The sequence below is a fragment of the Podarcis raffonei genome, chromosome 5 (assembly GCF_027172205.1).
Source record: "Podarcis raffonei isolate rPodRaf1 chromosome 5, rPodRaf1.pri, whole genome shotgun sequence".
In the NCBI taxonomy this organism is placed as follows: domain Eukaryota; kingdom Metazoa; phylum Chordata; class Lepidosauria; order Squamata; family Lacertidae; genus Podarcis; species Podarcis raffonei.
This window is the reverse complement of record NC_070606.1, coordinates 50,323,456-50,346,663: the sequence shown is the minus strand read 5'-3', so window position 1 is coordinate 50,346,663 and position 23,208 is coordinate 50,323,456. Positions and strand designations below refer to the sequence as shown.

The 23,208-nt window shown below is 45.8% G+C and overlaps 1 protein-coding gene across 1 annotated transcript; it reads right to left on the bottom strand.

The window, feature by feature from the left end:
• Positions 1-8,315: 8,315 nt before the first annotated feature.
• VAX1 (ventral anterior homeobox 1) lies at positions 8,316-17,588 on the bottom strand. Its single transcript, XM_053389076.1, has 3 exons — positions 17,329-17,588; positions 15,135-15,322; positions 8,316-10,932 (listed from the first exon to the last, which is right to left on the bottom strand). Exons 1-3 carry the CDS (start codon positions 17,567-17,569, stop codon positions 10,414-10,416), a joined length of 948 nt encoding a protein of 315 aa, XP_053245051.1. The 5' UTR covers positions 17,570-17,588; the 3' UTR covers positions 8,316-10,413.
• Positions 17,589-23,208: the final 5,620 nt, after the last annotated feature.

Below are 23,208 nucleotides of genomic sequence, written 5' to 3'. Positions count from 1 at the left end.
TCTCAGAGCAGTTCACAACATAAAAATGCAATATAAATAAAAACACAAAAATACAGAATACAAGAGCACCCCCCCCAAACTAACAAGCCTCCCTTGCCCACACCCGAACCCTCATTCACAAATTTATTAAATTTATCATCATGGTTTGGAAAGGCTGAAATGAGATAGTCCCAGCTTTGAAAATGCTTTGCTCATTATCATGCTCCTATTTGTTCGGGTGTGTGTGTGTGAATGGTTCTCAAATATTTTATTTCTTATTTAAAGCTTTATATCTGCCTTTTGGGACACGGGTGGTGCTGTGGATTAAACCACAGAGCCTAGGGCTTGCTGATCAGAAGGTTGGCAGTTCGAATGCCCGCGACGCGGTGAGCTCCCGTTGCTCGGTCCCAGCTCCTGCCAACCTTGCAGTTTGAAAGAACAAAGTGCAAGTAGATAAATAGGTACCGTTCCAGCGGGAAGGTAAACAGCATTTCCGTGCACTGCTCTGGTTCACCAGAAGTGGCTTAGTCATGCTGGCCACATGACCTGGAAGCTGTACGCTGGCTCCCTTGGCCAATAAAGCGAGATGAGTGCCGCAACCCCAGAGTCGTCCACGACTGGACCTAATGGTCAGGGGTCCCTTTACCCTTTACCTTTATCTGCCTTTTAACAAATATTGTAACAAAGATCAGTTTATGCAATCCCCACCTCTTCTGAGTCGGTGGGAATTTCCTTCCCTTTTCATTGGCCAGTGCAGCCCCCAAAATGCTCCAATGAGTGTCATGGAACTTTCTGGGATATGACTCAGGAAATGGAGGTTGGTCCCCTAGAACAAACAGAGAGCTGCCCCACCAATGTCAGCCCCCAGCCAGCCCCCACCTGCCTGCCATCCTCCTTACAGTCTAGGTTTGTGGCACTGCCTATCAGCTTCCTTCTCCTGGGTATTAACGTTACCCTTGCAGACAAGGATTGCAGAGAGAGGAGAAACTGGTGAAAATAAGGTGTGTCATGGAGAAAATAACTTTTCTGAAGGTTCTGCAACCCTCTGGAGAGGCTTCTTGGAGACACACTATTTGCTACCTTTCCCAAATAGTAGCAAAACATCCTAGATGTGTTTTGCCCAGCTAGAACAGGCCTGAACTTGTCCTGGCCTAACATTCTACATTTCTGGATACTGTTGTGTCCTTGGGACAGCGTGTCACAACCCTTTATTCCTATAAACATGTACCCATGCCTTTTATTTAGGGTTTGGTTTTTTTAAACAATAACCTGGAGCTAGACAAAGCTACAGTATGCTCCTTGAATTCCATTCACTATATTTCTGCTGTGCAAAACACAGGTACGGAATATTCATCACTGTCATTGGTCTTACTCAGAATCGGCCCATTGAAATCAATAGACTTAAGCAAATAAAGTCTACTGATTTAAATGGATTTCCACTGAGAATGACTAATGTTGGTTATTGCCTTATGTATTTGGAAACCAAATGTTACCTTTTGCCCATCCTAAGTAGGAAACATTCTTATCCCACACTTTTTTCACAAGGAAGAGAAGAAGAAGAGTTTGGATTTGATATCCCGCTTTATCACTACCCTAAGGAGTTTCAAAGCGGCTAACAATCTCCTTTCCCTTGCTCCCCCACAACAAACACTCTGTGAGGTGAGTGAGGCTGAGAGACTTCAGAGAAGTGTGACTAGCCCAAGGTCACCCAGCAGCTGCATGTGGAGGAGCAGAGATGTGAACCCTGTTCACCAGATTACAGGTCTACCGCTCTTAACCACTACACCACACAGTACCTTGTGGTTTAATGTGGACTCTTACAATTTGGTATTCTATTTCAACATAATGTTAAGTTAGCTTCAAGTGTGAACAGCTTGAATTGAGGTTATATGTGCTGCAGATCCCAGCCAAATTACTGAAGCCAATAATAATAATAATAATAATAATAATAATAATAATAATAATAATAATTTATTTATACCCCGCCCATCTGGCTGGACTTCTGCACTCTGGGCAGCTTCCAATAAAATATTAAAATACAGTAACCCATCAAACATTAAAAGTTTCCCTAAACAGGGCTGCCTTCAGATGTCTTCTAAAAGACTGGTAGTTATTGTTCTCTTTGACATCTGGTGGGAGGGCATTCCACGGGGCGGATGCCACCACCGAGAAGGCCCTCTGCCTGGTTCCCTGTAACTTGGCTTCTTGCAGTGAGGGAACTGCCAGAAGGCCCTCGGCACTGGACCTCAGTGTCCGGGTAGAATGATGAGTGTGGAGACACTCTTTCAGGTGTACTGGACCGAGCCCATTTAGGGCTTTAAAGGTCAGCACCAACACTTTGAATTGTGCTCGGAAATGTACTGGGAGCCAATGTAGGTCTTTCAAGAGTGGTGTTGTGTGGTCTCGGCGGCTGCTCCCAGTCACCAGTCTAGCTGCCGCATTCTGGATTAGTTGTAGTTTCTGGGTCACCTTCAAAGGTAGCCCCACATAGAGCGCATTGCAGTAGTCCAAGCGAGAGATAACCAGAGCATGCATCACTCTGGTGAGACAGTTCGCGGGCAGATAGGGTCTCAGCCTGCGTACCATATGGAGCTGGTAAACAGCTGCCCTGGACACAGAATTGGCTCGCACCTCCATGGACAGCTGCGAGTCCAAAATGACTCCCGGGGCACAGTTACCCCATTCAGGACCAGGGAGTCCTCCACACCTGCCCGCCTCCTGTCTCCCAAGAACAGTATTTCTGTCTTGTCAGGATTCAACCTCAATCTGTTACCCACATTCCATCCTCCAACCGCCTCCAGACACTCACAAAGGACCTTCACCGCCTTCACTGCTTCTGATTTGAAAGAGAGGTAGAGCTGGGTATCATCCACATATTGATGAACACCCAGCCCAACCCCCCTGATGATCTCTCCCAGTGGCTGCATGTAGATGTTGAAAAGCACAGGGGAGAGGACAGAACCCTGAGGCACCCTACAAGTGAGAGCCCAGGGGTCTGAACGCTCATCCCCTCCTCACTTTCTGAACACGGCCCAGGAGAAAGGAGCGGAACCACTGTATAACAGTGCCCCCAGCTCCCAGCCCCTCTAGACGGTCCAGAAGGATGTTATGGTCGATGGTGTCAAAAGCCGCTGAGAGATCCAGCAGAACTAGGAAACAGCTCTCACCTTTGTCTCTAGCCCGCCGGAGATCATCGACCAGTGCAACCAAGGCAGTCTCAGTCCCATGATGAGGCCTGAATCCCGACTGGAAGGGATCCAAAAGGATCCAAGGACTTCAAGAAATGTGAAGTCCTTGGTTATCACGTTTGAAAACCAAAACAAGAATCAGACACTTCAAACAAGATGATTTGGGAGAGAAAGCATCACCCACCACTCCATGGGAAGACTAACAACACACCATCAATAGTCAGGGGTGAAGACGCTGTCCTAGGTACTGATTTCTTTCCCCGAGGAAGATTAAAACTATGAAAAAACATAGTTAGTAGCAATCTCTTGTATAAGCTCTTGTAATTATGTGACTCCTGAATCTGTAATATATCCTTGAAAGTACCAGCAGATTATCAACATAGGCAAGAAGCCTGGAATCACTGGAAAAGAATATGGCCAACTGTCATGGCTGCTTTAGTTGAGATTCCTGCATTGCAGGGGGTTGGGCTAATGGCCTTTGATACCCTTCCAACTCTTCAATTCTATGATCCTATGAATAATAGCACTTCATGTGAACTCAGGTAGTGAGTGCCAACAAGTGACTGTAGTCTTTTAAAAATGAGGCATGTATCAGCATGTTTGAGGAAACTCTACAATATAAATATATATATTTTAAAAACTAAGGGGGCAAAAAACAAAAACAGAACAGGTCTTTGAGACTGAGCATGCTTAGTAGTCATAGAACATTGAGAACTTCTAGATGGGTTGCCATTATAGTTTGTTGAAACAAAAGCAAGCAGTCTTGTGGCACTCCGAAGACTAACAAATTTATATTATCGGATATAATATTTCATGTATCAAATTGACAAGCTGGTGAAATGCCAGGATGCTGGCACTATCACCGACAGTGCCTCATCAATTCTCATTGTGACTATGTTGCTTTTGCACATTTATCACTATTATTTTTGTGTTTTGTTTCACTCTGACTTGACTGCTCTCCATTCCCCATGCCCCATTGTGCATATATATATGCCTGCCAATTTAGAATTAAACTTCATGCATCTGGTAAAGTGGGCTCTGGTCCAGGAAATATTATGCCTTAATATTTTGTGACTTTAAGGTAGCAGCTGGAGAAGAAAGACAGAAAACTGGGAAGGGTGATGGAATGGTCTTCTGGAGGAGGCAATGCCTCAGCCTGGCTGGAATCCTGAACAAGAGCACATCTAGCAGAGGATGAGGAAACACCACACTATTTTGTTGCATGGCCCACCTGTGAATAAAGGAAGACCAGGTTGGGTAATAACTTGGAATGAACCAAGTATTGTTCAAATGTTGGATCAACTGCTTATTCACAGCAAAACCAAGAAAAACGGGTGCTGTTACAGGTCTGGGCTATTGACTGTTGGCTGTTCTCCTTTACCTTTAAAGCAGGGACAAGGAAACGCAGGCCTGGGAGCTGTATGTGGCCCTCTAGGCTTCTCTATCTGGCCCCTGGAACTCTCGCCAAGCCACATACCTCACTGCCTCTGTTTCTGCTATCCTTGAGAGTTTTGCCTGATTGGAATGTGTTCTTGGACTCTAGTAATGCCCCACGCAGGACAGAGAGGGACACGTGAGAGAGTGTAGAAACTAGCCTATTGGACAGAGGTAAAATTTACCTTCATTGATCCACCCACTTTTGCCTCTGGCCGCACCCACCACTGGCATGTGGCCCTTGGAAGGTTGTCTGAAAGGAAATGTGGCCCTTGGGCTGTAAAGGTTTTCCCACTTGTGCTTTAGAGCTATACACATACTGGGACCTGGAGAAGACTCCCATATCAGCCTGCCTGGGCAATAAGATCAATGTCAAGCTCACCTATGGACACCCACTGCAGGTGAAGGTAGATTGTGACTGGACAGAGGGCTTTTGCTGTAGCATCCTATATATGAAATTCTATCCCCAGTGATGCTCACCTGGCACCTATGTTGCTACCTTTACAGTATCAGAAGAGGACTTTTGTTTTGTTTCCTTGGTTTATTATAGATCTCTGGTGTTGGCTTACAGTTTTAGGCTGTTTTCCATGTTTGATGCTGCCATTAATTATTGTTTTGTTGTATGTTGCCTTATTTGTTATTGCATTTAATGGCATTGTTAACCACCCTGAACATTTCCCATTGAATGACAGTATATAAATATCATCAATCAATCAATCAATCAATCTATCTATCCTACTTATCTCTAATCTTTAATTTGAATGATGGGGTGATACTGTCTCCATATGTGCAGTTTGAGAGTGTTGGACACAATTGTTTCAGCATTTCTGACATTTAAACAACAGCAGCAACAAAGCTCCTATGCCCACTTGGAACTCAGATAGTCCACTGATGCTCAGCTGTCTATACCTGAATAGTTCCTGAATACACTGGAACTTTGGGACGCGGGAGGCGCTGTGGGTTAAACCACAGAGCCTAGGACTTGCCGATCAGAAGGTCGGCGGTTCGAATCCCCACAACAGGGTGAGCTCCCGTTGCTCGGTCCCTGCTCCTGCCAACCTAGCAGTTCGAAAGCACGTCATAGTGCAAGTAGATAAATAGGTACCGCTCCGGCGGGAAGGTAAACGGCGTTTCCATGTGTTTCTCTGGTTCACCAGAAGTGGCTTAGTCATGCTGGCCACATGACCCGGAAGCTGTACGCCGGCTCCCTCGGCCAATAAAGTGAGATGAGTGCCGCAACCCCAGAGTCGGTCACGACTGGACCTCATGGTCAGGGGTCCCTTTACCTTTACCTTTACACTGGAACTTTACCAAACTTATGAAAACATGCTTTCCTCCTGACCTCTCAACTAGCTCTCTTTTTGCTATAAAGGAGTTTTCTGCTTCTAATAAAACATTGCCCTGAAAAGGTCAGTTAAAAGAAAGGCCATATCCAAAATATACTGAGGCTGCAATCATTTTGCGTGGGAAGAAGTAACTGCCACAAAACTCAGTGTGACTTTCTTTTGAGCAGGCATATATGGGGTTGTGCTGTCAGTCACTCAGTTAATACTACCTTGAGGGTGACCTGGTTCATTTTTTCTACATGGTTATTATTTTTATGTTGAAAGTATATGTTAATTAATGTAGCATGGCGCAAGAGCTTTTCCTACTCCCCAATCCTTGTCTACATGATCTAGGGGAAATAGTTGCTCACCGACACTTAGATGGAAGCATGTCATCTAGGCAGTCAATGTGATTGGCACTTTTACACATTAGCAATGTTGCGATGTAGAAGCCTGGTTACAGAAGAGTGAAGGGTTTGTTTGTTTTTTGCACATGTAAATTTGTAATTTAGACCTGTGTTACTGTAGAAGTTGTGGGTGGGTGTGGGTGTGCCTGTCTGTCTTAATTTTTCTAAACTAAGATGGCAAAAAACCCAGAACAAAATGCTCCTTTAAACTACGGTACCAGCAATTCCATGCAATTTTATAATTTCAGAATAAGGAAGTAGAGAGTGGTGTAAGCATTGGAAACAGTGAATTCTGGTGGCAGTAGGGTTTTCCTTAATTGTTAACATCCCCTTAAAGTATCTCAAGCCTCACCTCTCATCTCAAGAAGACTATGGGCTTGCAAACAGTCCATTTATTTTCAAGGAACTTGCTTCTTAACTAGAAGCAGTTTTAGTCTGATTCCTGCAGGCAAAAGTCTAACTTAAAGCACAATCTCATTGCTTTGACACACATACCTTTCTCCTAAGACAAATTTGCTTTTCTGATCTACAGCGGCACAGGTGCTTACTGTAAATACTAATCCACAAATAACCATGCAGACTGAGCCACATGTTTTCTCAGAAGTCCCACTGAGTTCAATGGACTTTGTTCTGAAGCAAAGGCTGTGAACAGGATTGCAGCCTGAGGTTCTGATCCTTCCATGCTATGGTTAGGTGGTACTGACCCCTGTGTGTATATTGGGCTGGGTTTTTTTCTTTCTTTTTGGAAAAATATGGGGCTAAAACAGGAGCGATTGACCTTTCCACAAGAAACTGGCCCTTAGCTTACATATCCTTCGGATCCATTGATTTCTCTTAAACACCATCTTATCCAGAAACATATTCATAAACTGCATTCATACAAGTAGCTCGAGTCATGCACCCAGTTCCTACTGGGAAGAAAACAATGTTTTTCTGTTGGCCAGAAATAAAAGAAATAAACGATTTATTAAATATACTTTACTTTTTTTTTTAAGGTCCCACCCTGTTTTGTGGTTCAGCTGGGAAGTTACTCCTCTATAAGAACTGAAAATCGAACCGATCCTCTTTTCACTGATCAGGTGCGGATTGCGCAGTTTGGTCTAATGGAGTTTCTAAGGACTGTGGAGAGCCGCGACATAAGGACCAGTCAATTTCCTCGGAGTCCTTAAGGAAAGCCAAACTGAAATTGTACACTGTTTATATATCTCTACGCACACCTTATCATTATGGTTTCTAGGGCTCTGTGGCACCAGCCATGGGCGTAACCAGGATTTTTGTTATTGGAGGGGGTGGGCTTTTTGTTATGGGAGGCAGGTCTTTTGTTAGGGGGGACCGAACCTCAGTTAACTATGTATTTTTATTGATGAGGGGGGCAGCTGCTCCTCCCTCCCTCCCACCCCCCACCCCACTTGGCTACGCACATGGCCACCAGCGATCTCAGAAGGAACCCGGTCGACACGATTTCCTCAGAGAAAATGAGGTTAGGATCATACCCTTATTGGCGATTTCCATGTAAATAATCTCCTTATCCCGCCCTCCCCTCCCGGTTCCCGCAGCCCCCAATCCACTAGATGCCTCTCTTTGTTATTTATAGTACAGTAGATAACAGACGCTAGAATCGTTCCTTGGTGGAATCCCCCCGCCAGCAAACATGGGGAAATTGATCACAAGACAACTTGCATATTGACCAGTAAATACAACGTATTGGGTGATGAGCCATTCCTGTGGTTATTAAGGAGTCGAAATATTTTTTTAGTCAGAAAGAAAAAGAAAACAGGAAGAGAAAAATGCAAAACAGAACCCCTCCCTTCACATCTTCAGTACATATTTCGATGTACACACTGGGCAGAAATAGTTTCAAAATGAGAGTTGACTGCAGGACCCCCTCTAGGCAAGGCTATATCTCTTTTGCCTTTTGCGCAGGAGTTGATACTGGGTGGGTGGAGGGGCTTTCTAAACAGAAGACGAAAATAACAGCTAACTCTGTCATAGCATAGATATAATATATTTCACTCTCACCACATAAATACAAAACAGCCAAATACCCAAAACATTCAGAACAAGGGCTATTAGTAGCAGGGGGAGCTCATCTTCACCCGCGGATTCATTCATTATTTTCATCACTAGTTGCCTAGAAACTTCAGACGTAAATAATTTACAATAATATTAATAGGAGGGTTTTCCGTTTTGCCCCCGCGCGCGTTCTCTCCCGCTCTCTCCTTACTCTTTCTGTTCTAGAATTAATTCTATGCACTACATCAACCATTCCACTTTTTTTGCCCCCCGCTTTCCTTTTTTAAAAGTTTTTGGTTAAAAAGTTTGGTGGCACATATTTTATACAGTCTGTAAACGCAACGTATCAAATGATTGTTTAAAAATTAAAAAAAACCAACTAGCTATGTAGTTTTGTTTTGTTTTTCCTGACAAATTTCAAGTCCTGGGATTTAATGTAAAATAATAATAATAATAACCCAGGAATACATACATTGTGTGAAGGATGAGGGGGGGGGAGCAAATAACAGTAAAATAACGATTGTTGCAGAATAGTTTTGGTTTCTTTCCAGTACAAAACCAAACCGGAGAAGACGCGTTGATTGGAATTTAAAGGTAAGCATTTTGTAAGAAAATAAATTGGAAGGTGGTGAAAACTCGAGACTTCCAGTTTAGGTCCAGTTTATATGGGGAACAGGCAAATAATATCGTTGGTCTTAGACGCCATCGCATCTAAGACTCTCTCTCTCTTTTACCTGCAATTCATAATTTTCTTTATTTTATTTTAGAGATTGGAGTTAGATTCTGGAGGAAAGGGTATTGTGAGGATTTTCACAAGATCGCCCCCCCTTAAAAAACACCCCCTCAGTTTTCTGTAGCCAATCATAGTTAATGCGTATATATTATAGTACAAACATTCAGGATTTAACCAAATCAAAGTGTTTTATATTATCCTGCCTCTGGGCTTCATGACGAATTAAAGGCTAGGAGCCAGACACAATTGTTTGGAAGACCACAAGCCTTGGCAACGTATCCGCTTTGAAATCCACCAGATTGCACAGTTTTTGTGCTCTCTTAAATTTATCTGTCATAAACATCGCTGGGGTAATATTCCAAGAGTATGTCACTTCATCGCTGTGGTACCTGAAATAAGGGTAATTCCCCAACACAGACATGTACAATTTAAAATTAAAGTGCAATCCTTTACGCACTTACCGGGAGTCCCAATGAAGAGGGACTTCTTAAGTAAGCATGCTTAGGATCGCATTGCTCACCTCAACCCCCTTGTTCCGGTGAGCTTAAATTTTCAATATTTTTTCTGTTTAGAATAGGGAACTGGAAGAGGAGGAGGCGGAGGAGACATGCACCTTCAGGACGACGCATGAGAGCAACCCCTGGACTTGTTTTCGTCTCGGACTCGCGAAAGGGAGACGCCTTTGAAATAAGAGGTGTGTCTGAAGAACCAACACAATGTGGAGCAGCCAAAAACATGGCCTCCCAGTTGGATTTATGAGCTTCTCTGCATGTGCAGGACACACGCACTTTTAAGCTCCTATCAAGCCTTCCGCCTTAAAAAAAAATCACCTCTTTTTCCTATACACTCCCTTTAAAATGTAAAAAGTTGGTGCTTATCATAGGGGCAGCCAGACTGAAGTCAACAGTGTCTCCTTCCACTATTCGCCCCTCTTTGCCATAGTGCCCCCCTAACCCCCCAACCCCATTTCTAACATTAACGTGGGCCACCAATGCGACAAATGTCTGGCTCGGGGAGGGTTCCACCCTCGTTGCTGCCGATCGATTTGTTCCACCGATTGGAGGCCTCCAGTCAAATCTGTGAGGCCCTCCGGTTGGGAACTGATGGGCTGGCAAGGTAAAAGTCGGGGGTCCCCCAGGAGGCAAAGTTGTGTCTGGGATTGGTGGCTGGGGAAGACGGCAGAGAGAGGAAGAAGAGGAGGACGGTAGAAGAGTCTGTGGGGTGCGATGGGAAGAGGAAGGTGGGGAAGGGGCCCCTATGGTGTGGAGGGTCTTCCATAAATAACCGTCACAAATAGATACTATAAATATAAATACAGCGCGCGTCGCCGCGCGTCAGTCCAGGGCCTTTTTCTCGACGCCTTCTTTATTGGCCGTCCTGGAGTAGGGCTCGAAGGCCGAAGAGCTCAGGTACCTAGCGGACAGTTCTTGCAAGTTCCCGGCCAGGGAGCCGGCCATCGCTAAAGGGTTGGAAAGCCGGCTGGCCACCGAGCCCAGCAGGGTGGGCACGGGCAGGCTGAAGAGGTTGTGGCCCCCGGGAGGGGACGGGTGCGCCGGGCCGGCGGCGGCGCTGCTGCTGACGGCCGGCTGGTGCGGGGAGCCGCCCGCTGTCGCGGATCCCGAGCCGCCGGTGCCGCTGGCGAGGCTGGGCGCGCGCAAGGCTGAGCCCAAGGCGCTGGTGGCGCACGGCGGCAAGAGGCCCGGCAGGCCCGGAGGCGAGAGGAGCCGCCCTTGCTCCAGCAGCCTCAGCACGCTGCACGTCGCCGCCGTCTCCGACACCACGGATTTCAGCTCCGAGTCTTTGCCTTGGTCCTTCTTCTGCTTGGTGCGTCGGTTCTGGAACCAGACTTTGACCTGCAAAGAGAAGCAATTGGGGGTTGGGGAGAGGGAGAGAGAGAGAGAGAGACAAGGTCAGCGAGGGAAAACCGCGGGCAACTTTAGGATCAGGGTTGGGAAAACTAATCCCACCCCCCCACCCAGACCACCATGGAAAAGCTCTCCAAGCTCCCTTCACCTCTTTCCCCATGAGACTGGGCCCTGAGCTCATCCTGCTTGCTTGGCACTTGGGCAAAAATGGGGGGGGGGAGAGATTTCCGGGGGGGGGGATTGGGCGCGCGTGTACGTGGGAGAAGAGCGCGCGCCTCTGTCTCTCTGTGTGTGAGCGCGCGCGCGCGCAAGATAGCGACCGTGTGTGGCCATTTGAAACGTGATAAGAATCGCCAAGCAATCTTGGGCACTTAAAAGTGTTGCTGAAGTGGTGGAGAATTGCTGAAATAACAAAGAACTCTCGAGCACCTTAAAAGACTAACACATTTATTATTGTGGAGTCGCCTTTCCATAAGGCGAGAGCGCCTACCATTTCATCAGGTGCGTGAAGTGGACAGGAAAGGCATTGGAAACTTATACACAGAAGGATGCGGCGTGGGCGTGGGGCGGAATGGGAAGGAATCGCTTTGACAACGCGAGGTGGTTGTGTGTGTGGTTTTTTTAAAAAAAAGAATTAAGTAGAAACAGGCCCCGGTAGGGAAACTTCCATGGGGAAGAAAGAGCACCTGGCTGTCAATAATAAACCTTCCAGAGCCGGGAATCCACCAGGATCTTTTCCAGAAAGGAAGCTTTGCTTAGAGAAGAAGAAAATCCCCAATGAGTGATACTTCAGTAATGCCTCAGATCCTACACTCTTGAAACTCTGTTGTACAGATTTAAGGTTTTATCCTTTTTAAGCCTCCCTCTTAAGCCGTGAACACAAGATTTGTGTGGGACGTCATCTGAATTTGCAACTTCCCTTCCACTTTCTTTATCTCTGGGAGCATGAGGTTTTCCTAGCGCCTGTGGAAGCGCATGCAGGCTGTATGTATGGATAGACAGACGTACATAGTTTGCGTTGGATTTTCCCGTCAACCTCTTTTGCGTGCCGAAGGGAGCTGGGAGAGTGTTCTGGGCAAGCGACTGCCAGCTCTATTCCCCATTTTTCGCCCCCAGCCTTATAAAGAGACACCTGCAATCTCTTCCCCGCCCCCCCCAACGACTTTAGGTCTGTTTTCCACCATTTCAAATATTATTTCACTCAAATTAATATCACATGCCACGCTCTAGCCTCGGAGGTTGTTTCGTTTGTCATACCAACATGGCCAAATCTGACAGCCAAAGAAATGCTAATTAGCTTGTCAGAAGGATTCATTACAGTTGTAGAATCTTTTCACGAATTAAGAAACCACTCCCTACGACACTTGATTGGTGTGTTGTTTTCTTTCTTTCTTTCTTTCTTTCTTTCTTTCTTTCTTTCTTTCTTTCTTTCTTTCTTTCTTTCTTCCTTCCTTCCCTCCCTCCATAATACTTGTATCAGACGCTTCAGTTAGGAAGAATAAAATCACACCTCCCTTTCTCCACATTTTCGCACTTTCTCCTCTTTCTTCCTGCCCCAGGACACATAAATGGACCTGCACATCTTCCATCACATCTTTTGCACTAGCTAATCAAGTAGCAACAAGACTTAAGCACATTTTCAAGGTGGACGCAGAAATAAGCATGGCCTGGACACCCCTTTTTCCGGCTTGGAATGGTTTATGAAGCGCTGGGAAATCTGAAGGTTCCCCCGCAAGCATTTCCCTATAAGCATATAATTATTCCCTCCCCCCACCACCCCCCGGCCTCATCCTATTCTCTTTTCCTCGGGCTCTTCTTTTATTCAGTAAGTCTTCCATACAGTATTTCCTTCCTGTGCAGAAACGCCTTCTCGCCTCCTGCGCTATACACAGGGACTCTCTATACAACCCCAAGGCGAATGGGACCCGCCCTTAAAACTCCCCCACTTATACCCATTTTGTAGCAAGTGGTTCTAAGGCTGAAGGAAAGGGAGGGGGTTTGGGTTTAAAAGTTGTAACAGGCCCTTTGAAGCGGACCTTGTCAGATTCATAGTGTACGTTAATTAATTAATTTGAAAAAAAGCAATGTTTGACGTGAAATAAAAAAATACTCGCTGCAAATCTCCAGCTCTGCCCCCCACCATTTTGTTTGTTTGTTTTTTGTTTTGTTTTATAAATTACAACAAATGCTTCCGATAGTCAGTTTCCTTCACTGCCTGTTTGCAGGAGTCTGGTCAAAGCTCATTTCAAGCTAAATGACCCACAACTAGATCTTTCTGCACACATGCCGTTGAACTTCTTCTGGGTAGGATTGCGCTCTGCAATCTTCCCCGTGCTTGCCTGAGAACAAGCCCCGTGGAAACCGAATGGAGCTTTACTTCCAAGTAAACATGCGCGAGAGGATGGCGCTGCAGAAGCCCACGTGGAAGCTTCTTGCGACCAAATGCGGCCTGCCCAGATAAATAAATGAATGAATGAACCCCACCCCCATAATAGAAGAACATGGAGGAAAGGGCAGGGGAGTAAGTGCAGCGAAGAAGCATTGCAGTGGTGTCTCTTACAAAGGGGCCTGTGTGGCCTGCGCACTTTTTGCAAGCGAATCGTCCTGCGGAGCCTCCGATTTGAATCTACTGGGAAGTAAATGGTCACCGAGAGGCTTAACTCCGCATAAAGGTACCTTCAGGAAGATTTTATTTTAGCAACGCACACACTCAAATCCAGGGACGATCGGTGGCACTTGGGTAACCCTACGCCCTCCTTCAGCGTTAACGCATTTCCTTGGGAGCAAGTCTCCTCGAAGTCAGTGTGGGACTTACTTCCAAGTAAACCAGCGCAGGTTCAGTCACCGCGACCTCTCCCGAGAGAAAGCTCTTTGGAATAACAAAGGCGGTGGCCTGCTGAAAACTCCGCTTGTATCTTTCCCCGCAATTCTCGTAAAAGAAACAAGATTGGATCCTGACCCTGGTTGAATCAATGGAGCTCTATTGCTCATATCACTACTGACCACTGACATTAAATGTGGTCAGATTAAAACAACCCCTTCCCTCTCCCTTCTCTGGTTGGAAAGACTTTTCCTTCCAATTCTAAGGCACCCAAAAGAATAAGTCCCAATGAACACAGCGGGACTTACTCCAGAGTAAACATGCACAATTGCTGTGCTGTCAAAGCAGTCCTGAAAGATAAAGGTCTCCTTAAGCGCTGTGCCTTCTCCTATCTATTTTGCATCCCTTTTCTGTTTTGGAAAAGTTACTTTTGTGACTTATTCCGATCCTATTCCCGATTTTTTTTTGTACTTTTGCCACTCCACACACTTTTCGCCTGTTCTTCAGAACCCGAACTTTACACCACGCGAGGCTGAAATCAATTCCCATTTTCCTACCCACTGCAAATGAGTTCAGGGCAACCGGTGCGCAGGTAACTGGACGTCATCACCTAGGAGTGCAGCTACGTCTAGAAATTTTTAGAAGTATTTCTTTATAAACACGCGCACAGCAACCTTTAACTCACTTGCAGGGGCCTGCCAACGATTTACAGCACACGCCATGTTCACTCGGAAACAACTCCCATAAACCACCCTTCATTCCACGCAACTCTCTTATTTTTGCGTCTCTGTCTTTCCGTCTAAGCATTTAGGCTTGCTTAGAATTGCAGCGTCCACACCCTCCAGGAAGCTCAGGCCTCGACCAAACTGTGAAATGCCTCCGACCTTGAATCTACCTACCCCCTTTTTTAAAACGTGATGATAGACGTATGTTTGTGGGTGCGAGAGCGGAAAGCGAGGGGTCTCAACTGTGCTGCTCCCGCATGGTACCAAATTATGATTCAGGACCCTAGCAGGGAAGTGAAAGTGTCCGGAAAAGTCATTTGGAGTCCGGATCTGGGAAGGTCTGGGAAAGGCGTCTACCTGCCTGAACTCGGGCTGGTTCTATTGATTGGTCACAGCCATGCAGGGAGCCACCCCAACGTTAGGCTTTATTACGTTGCAGCAAGTCAGTAGATTCCCCCCTGCAGCTTCATAACCTAGGGTGGGAGGTGGGGGGGATCGATCCTGGCTCCCTCCCGTTCCAGCGCAACGGCGTTGGAGTCACTGCGTCACCTACCTCTGAGCGCAACACACCCGGGATGTTTGGGACGCGGCGGGGGGAGGGGAGGTGCCGCTCTCTCCCTTGGTTTCTCTGGCCCATTTTGTACCTGAGTTTCTGAGAGGTTGAGCTGCCTGGCCAGCTCGGTCCTTTCCCGTCCAACCACGTATTGGCACCTCTGGAACTCCATCTCCAGCCGGTAAAGTTGCTCCGCCGTGAAAGACGTGCGGGTCCTTTTGGGTCGGTCCAGATCAAGCCCCTTCGGGAGGATAATCTCTCTTATTGAACCTTTGGCATCTGGCAAAGAGAGACAGAGGCACTTTTAGACCGAGGAAGAGGAGGAGGAGGAGGAGGAGGAGGAGAACAAGAACCCATTTTCAGGACCTGCACCGAGAGGCAAATGCATACCGACAGAGCGAAGCCTCATCTGCTGGTTTAGCTGAGGCGACTCTCCTTTCAAACCTGTGGCCCGCCCGATATTGCACGGCTACAACCCCCATCGCCCCTGACCATTGGCCTGGACTGGCGGGGGGCCGATGGGAGGTGAAAATCCAATCACACCTGGGAGGCCACAGGCTCCACAACCCTGATTTCTATCCGGAGGCCCTTAAAATAGCAGCGCGTCGCCTATAAATAAATACCAACTTTCATCACAAGACAGGGAACTGGGATGGAAAGATACAACAACAACGACGACGACGACAACAACATGGGCTGGTTTAGTGTAAGAACCAGCTTCGTCCAATCAGCAGAGGCCTAACAACAGCAACTCCTTCTTAGCATTTTTTGTCTTTGCAATGATATGATCATATTTGCTTGGCCTGGCTTTTTAACCACAAGGCGAGGACACATGTTAACCATATAAGGCCGCCTTGCAGGCCGGCTTCCGGCTCCCCCTTCCTGTTTGGAAACTGGCAGGCTCCCCCCCCCCGCCACCTCTCTGAAGGACCCAAGAACTCTTTTTCCATGTAAAAAGCCTGGTCCCGTTTTCCCTGCCCGTAAAAGCTCTCCACATATTATGAGCACCTCCTCAATTCCAATTGCCTTCCGGCTGATCCAGCCTTGCTTTCCCACAATTTTACCTTCCCATCTTTAGTCTCGAAGCCTAAGGAACTCCAGTTTTGTTTTGTTTTAAACTGATCGCTTTCCAGGGGGTCCACCGATCGCGCCAGGATTAATTATTGTTTACCGGGCCCTTTGTTCTAGGAGAAGTTTCTCTTTACGTTTATCACACGCAAACAAACTTTGGGAATTTAAATCAGACACTTAAAAAGAATGTTGTAAAATTATTGCATTGGCGGACTTAGAGGGACGGGAGGAGAATATTCCACAAAGGAATAAAATAAACAACAAACAACCCCCAAAACAGTAGAGTTAAGGGGAAGGTTTAAATATTGAATCAAAGGAAGGAGTTTATATGGGTTTGCTTGTTTTTTAGTTAATGTAAACTCTATGAAAATGATCACAGTTGGAAAGGAAACTTTACACCGTTTTTGTTTTGTTTTTTTAAAAAAAGACCCTCCAAAATACTCGACCCAGCCCCTTCGGAACGGATCCAACCTAAATAAACACAGCTTCCCGGTGTGGCTACGTATAGCGGGCTCCAAAGCAAAATCTCCCAGTCCCTCGCCAAAATTTAACAAGAATGGGGAGAGCATAAGGCTTGCAAAAACCGAAGCACCCTTGTTGATACGGAGCTTTACCACCGGTCTACCTTTTAGCCCCTGTCGGAAAAAGGGCGCTTCCCCCGCCCCGCTTTTTCCTTTTTTGACACGTCAAACTAGCAGCCTTTCCCAAAGGCAGCGGGCAGCGCAATCCTATACTTCTGAGTATAGATGCACGTCCCATTAGGTCGGGTAGAGCTTACTCCCAGGTATCTATCTATCTGTCTGTCTGTTCAGCATCGCAACGCAAAAATAAACTAAGAAAGAAATGCCTGCACGGTAGAAGCAAGGGCAGAGAAGCTGCAGCCAAACAATTAAGCAAAGCGACCGCGAGAAGTACGTGGGGAAAGGAAAGCCACGAACCCCCCCCCCCCAGCTGAGCTGCAAGGCTTGGGATGCTGAGCTATGGGAAAATAGGAAGTCTCCCAGATCCCCGCAAAACTAGATGCCCCAAATGCCCCTGGAATTGTGGAGAAAGAAATAGCTCTACATAATAAATAGATAAAAAGGAAACATTGCAAAATCTTGGCTTGAAACAAAAACAAAACAAAAGCAAGAGTCCGCTAGCAGTGATTTTCCAGTCGCAGACACAACATAAAAAAGGGAAAAAAATAAAATACAAGCAAACTCCACCCCTACCTCGGACTAGTATTCTTCTGCAATAATCCGGGTCAGCGGAACTCGATTTGTTTTTGCTGCAGTCTTCCGAGCCGCCAGAAGACGAGAAAGTCCCTTGTGGATCCTTCAAAAAAGAAGTCGAAATATTTCCTTCGCATCCTTTGCTTTCCTTGCCCTCTTTATTGTGCCCGTTCTTGGAGACCCGGTTGGCTTCGATCTCAGAATTGCATCTAACGTCCATTTTGTCTTGTTTCCCAAACATGTAGTGCAATATGGTTTTTTAAAAAGTAAAAAAAAAAAAAAAGAGGAGGGAGGGAGGGAGGGAGGGTAGGTTGGAAGGGGTGGGGGGGTCGGAAGCAAGGGAAGAAAAGTCTGCGTTGGGTATTGCACGGTTCGTGGTCAGACCGGCGAGTAAACAGCCAAGTCCCTCGAAGGCGAGAGGTCGGTTCTTCTGATCGAGAGGCAGGCAATCAGCAGCTTCCTCCGTCCCAGCGTCCTAGTGCGAGTGTCCAGCTTCCCTGCGCCCCAATGATCAGGTACTCAACAGTGCAACTCTAAAATGATTTAATGCCTCCCTTATTACAGAGAAGGGGATGTGGTTGTTAGACACCCAGAGGGACGCGCACTCGCTGTTTCAATTGATTACGGGTAATTTTGCAGCCTCCACATTTAGGTTACCTCATGAATACACTAAATTGTTTGGATAATATATCACATCGTAATGGGTGGTTTGTATGCTTGTCCCCAATCAAGTCGAGTTTAGCCAGTGAATAAACTGAAATGATTGGCCTTGCTTTCAGGAAACACACAATCAAACGACTGAGACTTTCCAGAAGAAGAGGGGGGAGAGGAGAGGGGAGGAAAAAAAAAAAACTTTTGACAAGATTCAGCCTGAATTGTTAGGAGCCATTAGCGGCCATTATTAACTTTCTTCAGTTTGCCTTTGACCCTTCCAGATTACAGAGTGGTTTTATCCGAGGAGGCACGCCTAATACGTCTGAATTAAATGGCCAAGGAAACAAATATAGATGCGGAGTCCCTGGAAGCTGTGGGAAAGGAGTCTCGGGTCCTCAACAAACAGCCACCGCCAAGTCACCCCACTAAAGGAACACCACCAACAACTAAAAAGTAGCCATTTTCCTTGGTGGGGGATTATAGTGATCCAAGAAAGCAGATGTGCCTTGGTGCCCCTTCAGCCCCCACCCCCACCCATCGCCAGCCAAATAGCAGAAATCCTACTTAACACTTATCTCCACAGCCAGCCATCTTAAAACTCCTACCTCTCCTTAATTCAGAGACTTGGCTTGGGTCCACTCCCTCCCTTCCTCCCTTCTAATTCTCTGCACCTTCACAGTGAACAACATTTGCAGAGCATACTCCTAGACTGGTGTGTGTGTGTGTGTGTGTGTTCAAAAAGCCTCCTTTGTATTTAGAGAGATCCAGGAAAGAGAGGGAGAGAGGGAGAAAGAAAGAAAGAGAGCACACACACACACACACACACACAGAGAGAGAGAGAGAGAGAGAGAGAGCAAGGGAGATCTCAACTGCGTGATCTACTAAAGGGAGGGGAGAAGTCCCCCTCCCAGCTATTTCATTGTCTCTGCTACAATATCTTTGAGAACCGCAACAGCCAGTAATCCAATAAGACCATTGATTAGGCTACAATGATTCAATTCAAGCGCATGGCTTTGTGCAGAGAGCATGCTTCAGCCTTTCTTGTCACCTTGCAGGGCAGAAGCCCTCTTCATGCTGCTCTCCTTATTCATGCCTTTATGGGAAATGTAGAGCGAAAGGAGTGAAAGATGGCAATTATCTAATTGGACTATTAACAAACAATCCTCTGAGTGTGGCTGTCTGGCATTGGTTCTTGGGCGGGGTGAAAGGCCACATGTTGCACTGGCCCCATTCACAAAAGAGTTCCAGGGGCCAGGCTAGAGAAAGAAAGCGAGGGAACTTTTCACACAAATCCAGGCATTTTAGTTAGACATCCTTCCCCACCCTCTTAGGCTCCTTGCTTGTGTCTTCTAAGGGAAGGAAGGCTTTTAACTTTCTCTAGCTAAAAATGACACTACAACGGCAAAACAAGAAACAGTACAGAGGGGGCAGCAATACTTGGGGGGGGGGGGAGGAGAGGGGAGAACCCAGCTACACCCAAGTTGTATATTTGAGCTTTGCAGGTCAAAGCAGGAAACATATGGACATACTCTTGAAGGAAAATGAACCTGAAAAAAAGGAAAACAAGGCATAGATCCTCTCAGCTGGGCTTTTTGTGTGCCAGGTTTGAGCAGCAAAAGCAAAGAACATAAGAACATAATAAGAGACCTGCTGGATCAGGTCAGTGGTCCAGTTAGTCCAGCATCCTGTCTCATAGTGGCCAGCCGGATACCCATGGGAAACCCAAAAACAAAACCCAGGCACATCAGCAACCTCCACTCCTGCGGTTTGCAGCAACTGGAAGCACACTGCCTCAACCATGATGGCAGAGTATAGGCATTGTTGCTGTTAGCCATTGATATATTCCATTAATTTCTCTAATCCTTGTAGAAGGAAGGACCAAAACTCAGTGGTGGAGCATCTGCGCTGCATGAGGAAGGTCCCAGGTTCAGTCCCTGATAGGATATCCAGGCAGGGCTGAGAGAAACCCTGGCTGGAACCCTGAAGAGTTGTAGCCAGCCAGCCAGCCAGCCAGCCAGCCAGCCAGCCAGCCTGCCTGCCTGCCTGCCTGCCTGCCTGCCTGCCTGTCTGTCTGTCTGTCTGTCTGTCTGTCAAGAGCTAGTTGGACCAATCGCCTGGCTCAGGATGAGACAGCTCCCTGGGAAAATCTGAAACCAGTGTGATCAAGCTTTCCAAAAAGACTGCAGTAAATTTATACAATATTTGAAGGTCAATTGTAAACAATTAACAACACTAGCAGGGTTGATATAAAAAGATTTGTAATGTTAACGATTAATACTGTACCTTTTTATATTTATTTAAAATTTGTGATAATTGGCATAAGTGAAATTTAAATTGGAAGAGGTACAAATGCTATGACATGGAAATGAATTATGAAAACCATGAGGCGGGTGGGAGGGAAGTCAATTAGCTCATATGAGCAAAAAGTTAAGATAACAAATAAGGATGTATTTAAATACTATAAAATGGAAACTCAATAAAATATTATATATATCTATATATATCTATATATATCTATATATCTATATATCTATCTATATATCTATATCTATCTATCTATCTATCTATCTATCTATCTATCTATCTATCTATCATCTATCTATCTATCTATCTATCATCTATATCTATCTATCTATCATCTATCTATCATCTATCTATCTATCTATCTATCATCTATCATCTATCTATCTATCTATCTATCTATCTATCTATCTATCTATCTATCATCTATCTATCTATCTATCTATCTATCTATCTATCTATCTATCTATATATGGGACAGCTCCCTAAGCTCCATTGACACTAAGGTTTGAACAGCACTAAGGTTTACTTCTCCTGGAAACTAATTCAAGGTTGAGCTGGACATGTCACCTTTTCACATGACTGTACAGACCAGCCCCAGACTTTTTGGGGAGTCAACACAAGAAGAAATTGTATTTCGGCATGTATATGTAAGTGGGATGTGATTGCCTGTATATGAGGAGAGCCATCTGCCTTGGGCAGGGGTTGGAGCCTGTGCCCTTCCAGATATTGTTGGACTACAAGTCCCATTGGCCATGCTGGGTGGTGCTGATAGGAGTTTGAGTCCATGCAACCAACCACTTGCAAATGGCCATGTGAAAGGGCCTGATGCATTTCCAGTAATCCTGCAAACATTGCAATATTTTCTTGAGACTGTAACTGACATTAGACATACATTCAGTTTCTTATGATATGCAGTATTTTATATGTTCATACATTTTAATATTATTTTTATTCAGTTGTTATTTTAAATGTGCACCTTGATCCTTCAGAATGAGGTGAGTTCATAACTGGCATAAAGAAATCAAAATTCAAAAATGCAATTTTGAGTCCCTAATGGAGGGCAATACAAAATGTTCTATAGGCACTGCAGTTTTATGGACTGATCAGTTGTTAGATCAATAAATTAAACATTTTAGCTGAGTAATAATTTGCCCCTGGTTAATTGGACATGTGCATGTGTGTGCTTATGATATTTAGAATTCCCGTGGCCCTCATTTGAGTTGCACTCACACAAAGTGCAGCAGTTGCATACATAGGCCCCATATGGAAAAGCCAATTCATATGACCAGGACTGCATGCATTGCTCCTCTGGCCCACATGCCCAACAGCCAGGGGTGCACTGGAAGAGGAATTCTGGGTAGTTCTGCTCCATAATGCTTTTTAGAGCAGTGGTGGCGGCGGCCACCGCAGCAGCAGCGGTGGTGTCATCTGCTGGAGTGCCAGAGTAATTGATTACGGATTCTTCTTGCTCTGGCAAGTAAATGAGGTGATAGCAAGGCTTTCAAGTTCTACTATGGGGAACCAAGCAGAGGGCCTTCTCAGTAGTGGCACCCACCCTGTGGAATGCCCTCCCATCAGATGTCAAGGAGATGAGTAGTTCTATATCTTTTAGGAAACATCTGGGCAGCCCTGTATAGGGAAGCTTTTTAAGGTATAATATTTTACTATGTTTTTATATATGCTGGAAGCCGCCCAGAGTGGCTGAGGCAACCCAGTCAGATGGGCGAGTACAAATAACACATCATCATCATTATTGACATATTTGCACAAAGGAAGTGAGTGAATGAGATCAACTTAACATTTTATGACTGTCAGCTGGTCCTTGTGTCAAATGCATAAATGAAGCTCCTTGCATTTTTCTACTATGTAGCTATAGAAGCTATCATGATCAACTTCTGTACATCAAAATGTATCCCTTCACTACAGCAGGCAGCATCCCTATATATGCTTCCCTGCAAACAATTGTGATGGACCACTCTGACCTTTGGCTGTGGTGGAGCAAAGTCTTTAACCTGTGAACAAGGAAGCATAATGGCCAAAGATGTCATTCACAAACAAACAAACATGCTGCCCATCTGACTAGATTGCCCCAGCACAACAATGATAAAAACACAATAAAACATCAAACATTAAAAGCTTCCTTATACAGGGCTTCCTTCAGATGTCTTCTAAAAGTCTGATAGTTGTTGTCAAATAAAGTGAGAGCAGGAAGGGGAAGGGCTGGAGCTAAGCAGTCGAGCATCTGCTTTGCACACAGAAGGACCTCCGGGTTAAATCTCCAACATATTCAGGCAGGGCTGAGAGAGAACTCTGACTGAAATATGGAAGAGCCACTGCTAGCCAGTTTAGTCAATCCTGAGCTAGATGGTCCATTTATCTGACTTGGTATAAGCCAAGAGAAAAGATGACCATATGAAGCAGAGGTTGGATGGCCACCTGTCATGGATGCTTTAGCTGAGATTCCTGTATTGCAGGGGGTGGGACTAGATGGCCCTTGGGGTCCCTTCAAACTCTACAATTCTATGGTTCCATGAAACTTTTTATCCATGTTTGAATTATGGTGACAAGGAAGGGGGCCCTTAATAAAACCCATAAGCCCCACCTGATGACTTCCCCAGTTTTAGCCAAAGTATGACTCTCCCATGCAGGTGGCACTGTGGGTTAAACCATAGAGCCTAGGACTTGCCGATCAGAAGATTGACAGTTTGAATCCCCGCGACAGGGTGAGCTCCCGTTTTTTGGTCCCTGCTCCTGCCAACCTAGCAGTTCAAAAGCACGTCAAAGTGCAAGTAGATAAATAGGTACCGCTCCGGCAGGAAGGTAAACAGCGTTTCTGTGTGCTGTTCTGGTTCGCCAGAAGCGGCTTAGTCATGCTGGCCACATGACCCGGAAGCTGTACGCCGGCTCCCTCGGCCAATAAAG